Raw genomic sequence first — 3,312 nt, forward strand, 5'->3', positions numbered from 1 at the left:
ATAATATTAATCTTTAATATGGTTTGCACTTTTTCGAGAAAATACTCAAAATACCCCCCAACGTTTGACCAAAATCTCAACTACACACATAGGTTAGGTATGTAGTTGAGATTTTGGTCAAACGTTGGGGGTATTTTGAGTATTTTCTCCACTTTTTCGGTTTTACTCTTCTTTCGGTTTTACTCTTCTCTCCTTATTTAATTTTTCTTATAACTTTTTTGACTTAATTGTTGTTAATTTGTAAAACAGAAAAGGGTTAAAAATGTCCTCTATGTCTCAGAAATGACTCAAAAATGCTCTCCGTCCATCTATTAGATTAAAATTGCCCCTCCTTCCACCTATTTGGATAAAACATGCCCTCAACCTATTAGATATGGCTCAAAATTGCCTCTCCTTCCACCTATTGGATCAAAAATGCCCTTAACATATTAAAAATGACTAAAAAATATTTCCTAATGCCAATTATGACACCAAAATTTTAGCTTACTTTGGCAATTATCTAGTTTCCTTTTGATTTGTAAACTACCCTAAAGCAGTGCTCACCTTCAACTACCATACGAAATTAAAATATCAAAAATGATAAATTGTACAAGCTTAGCTGAAATATTGTAGATCATACTGTAGGAAATATATTTTTTCTATAAAATGCACATCATGGAAACCCCACAGGATTTCTTTCGCTATTCTTTATCCAAAATAAAAGCAAGACTTCCCTCTGTATTTTCTTTATATTACTTTTTCATGCACATCAATATGAATGAATATTATGTGAAGTTGCCAGATTTGATTGTGTGATTTTTAAATATAAAGTTTTGTAACAAAATCTGTCGCTTTTTCCACTAATACGTGAGGAAATACTTCATAATCTTATAAATAGAGATACACGTGCATCTACCTCTAGTTGTATTTTCAATGATTGAAATAATACGAAAACAAAATTATTCCAAAAAGCCTACCATCAGTACTAATTTGCCCCTTTGTTCATGGGACATATCATAGACGTAGCGAAATGTACCCATCGAAATTATAAGTATGCTGCTTACAATATTTAATAAGTTGATAATCAACTTTTTAGGTGGACGAAAGGCATTTGTGAGTCATTCGTACTATGTTGATAATGGCATTTTTTTATTTAATGGGTGGAAGGAGGGGCCAATTTGATCCAATGGGTGGAAGGAGGACATTTTTTACCCTTATCCGTTTGTAAAATTATGATGAATGATAGGAACCTGTCTAGGATGATGCTATTTGGACAGAAAATCGTGGGCAAAATTTGGGCAGAAAATGTGAAATGACAGAGACGCCCTTAATAGCAAAACTTAATTAACCAAACCTGCTTAACCCTTAACTAAGCTTCTTAAGCACGCAGCAAAGTGCACTGATCGAGGTTGACTTGTTGATTAAAATTTTTATTTATTTATTTTTTCTATACGTACTTATTAATGTTTTATTTTCCCTATACGTGTATTATACATTCATTTTTCTGCCCAATATACTTGTCAATATACGTATTTTATACTCTATATTTTCCCTCCATTTATTCACTTGACCTATAGATCTCCTCACCTCATCACACAAACTCAGCCGCCATATAATCTATCTATTTTAATTAAGTTTGTGTTCTTACTTAAAAAATGAACCTCAGCGATGATCATATTAGGACTGCGATATACGAGTCTCTAGGGTTGACGTCAGAAACAGCTTGATGAATGAAGATAGTGAGTTCAATGATTCAGTTGGGAGTCACAATGGCGGGGAAGATACACACATGGATGGACAAGCTGAAGAGACTTCTGTTTATAGTTGCGAATCGGAGGAAGTGTACTCTGATGAGCAAATATTAGCAGGTCCAATAACAGGTATGTTTTTCAAATCTGCTGAATTGGTGTTCCGTTTCTATAAAAGGCATGTCAAAATGAGAGGCTTTTATGTGTTGAAAACAACACTTTCTAAGAATTATGCTCTTTTTGTTTGTGACAAGTCTAGAAAACCAACTAATCCAAAACACACTAAGAGGATTGGATGCGAGGCAAGAGTTAATGCCGCTTTGAAGCGAGATGGTTCATGGATTGTCACTAAGGTGTGTAGAGACCATAATCCTAAATTGGACTCTAGCCTGTCGCGGCAGATGGCTGGACACAGATATATTGGTAAATCTGTGAAGAGGATTCTTGAAGCTAATGACAGAGCTGGCTTAAGACCTTGCAAGAGCGTGAGACTTTTAGAGGTTCAATCTGGTGGGCCAGAAAATATGGGTTGTATCCCAAAAGACTGTAGAAATTATGTTGAACAACAGAGGTTGCAAATGCTAGGAGGTGATGCAAACGCTTTATGCCAGTTCTTTAGTGACATGCAGACAAACGATAATGAATTTTACTACTCCATGGATATGGATGGTGCTGGTAGGATTCAGAGCGTCGTATGGGTTCACTCACACAGTAAATATGCATACAAGGAGTTCGGTGACCTAATATGCTTCGATACAACTTATTTTGTGAATATGTATAACATGCCATTTGCTTCTTTTGTTGGTATTAATCATCACGGCCAGTCTATTCATTTGGGATGTGCTCTTTTTACAAGTGAGGATGCTGAACAATACAAAATTATTTTCAGCAAATGGAAAAAATCCATGAATAACGTTGCTCCAAAGGCTATCTGGACTGACCAATGTGAAAGCATTAATGTAGGTGTTAGTGTGGTGTTTGAATACACAGTTCACAGATATTGTATTTGGCACATATTCACTAAGTTACCTATGGGTCTAAAGGTGACAGATGGTGGATATAAAACGGTGAAGAATGAATTCAAGAGCATTGTCCTTGGTAGCATTACCATTGAAGAGTTCGAGCATAGGTAGGGTGAGTTTATTCAGAAATATGGACTAGAATAAATTGACTGGTTCGGTAAATTATATTCAGAAAGGGAAATATGGGCGCTAATATACCTGAATAACTACTTCTAGGCTGGGATGTTAACGACGCAAAGAAGTGAGGAAGTACATGCCTTCTTCGATGTACTTATCAACAATAGGAGCACACTGAAACAGTTTGTTCAGCAGTATGAGTTATCATTGAGAGATAAATACGATAAAGAAATACGAGAAAGAGTTGACTTCTGAGTATCAGTCTCGTTACACTAAAACAAGTTGTGAGTCACAGTTCCTGTTTGAGGCGCAGCTCGAAGCTACTTATACCTGCAGAATGTTTAGAATTTTTCAATGTGAGTTAAAGAGGTACTTCCACTGTGAGTTAAGGGAAGTAAATAATGAGCCAGCCGTGGACGGAGTGGAGATGTACGACATAACAAATA

General features: G+C 35.8%; 1 protein-coding gene across 1 annotated transcript; it reads left to right on the forward strand.

Moving 5' to 3' along the window:
- The first annotated feature begins 1,705 nt into the window (after positions 1–1,705).
- Positions 1,706–2,860, forward strand: LOC132639567 (protein FAR1-RELATED SEQUENCE 5-like). Its single transcript, XM_060356005.1, has one exon. The coding sequence runs from the start codon at positions 1,706–1,708 to the stop codon at positions 2,858–2,860; it is 1,155 nt and encodes a 384-aa protein (XP_060211988.1).
- The last annotated feature ends 452 nt before the right edge of the window (positions 2,861–3,312 follow it).

This window comes from Lycium barbarum, chromosome 5 (genome assembly GCF_019175385.1).
Source record: "Lycium barbarum isolate Lr01 chromosome 5, ASM1917538v2, whole genome shotgun sequence".
NCBI lineage: Eukaryota > Viridiplantae > Streptophyta > Magnoliopsida > Solanales > Solanaceae > Lycium > Lycium barbarum.

Coding starts and splice junctions, on each gene's coding strand:
- LOC132639567 (XM_060356005.1), top strand. CDS start 1,706: ATGAATGAAGATAGTGAGTTCAATGATTCAGTTGGGAGTCACAATGGC.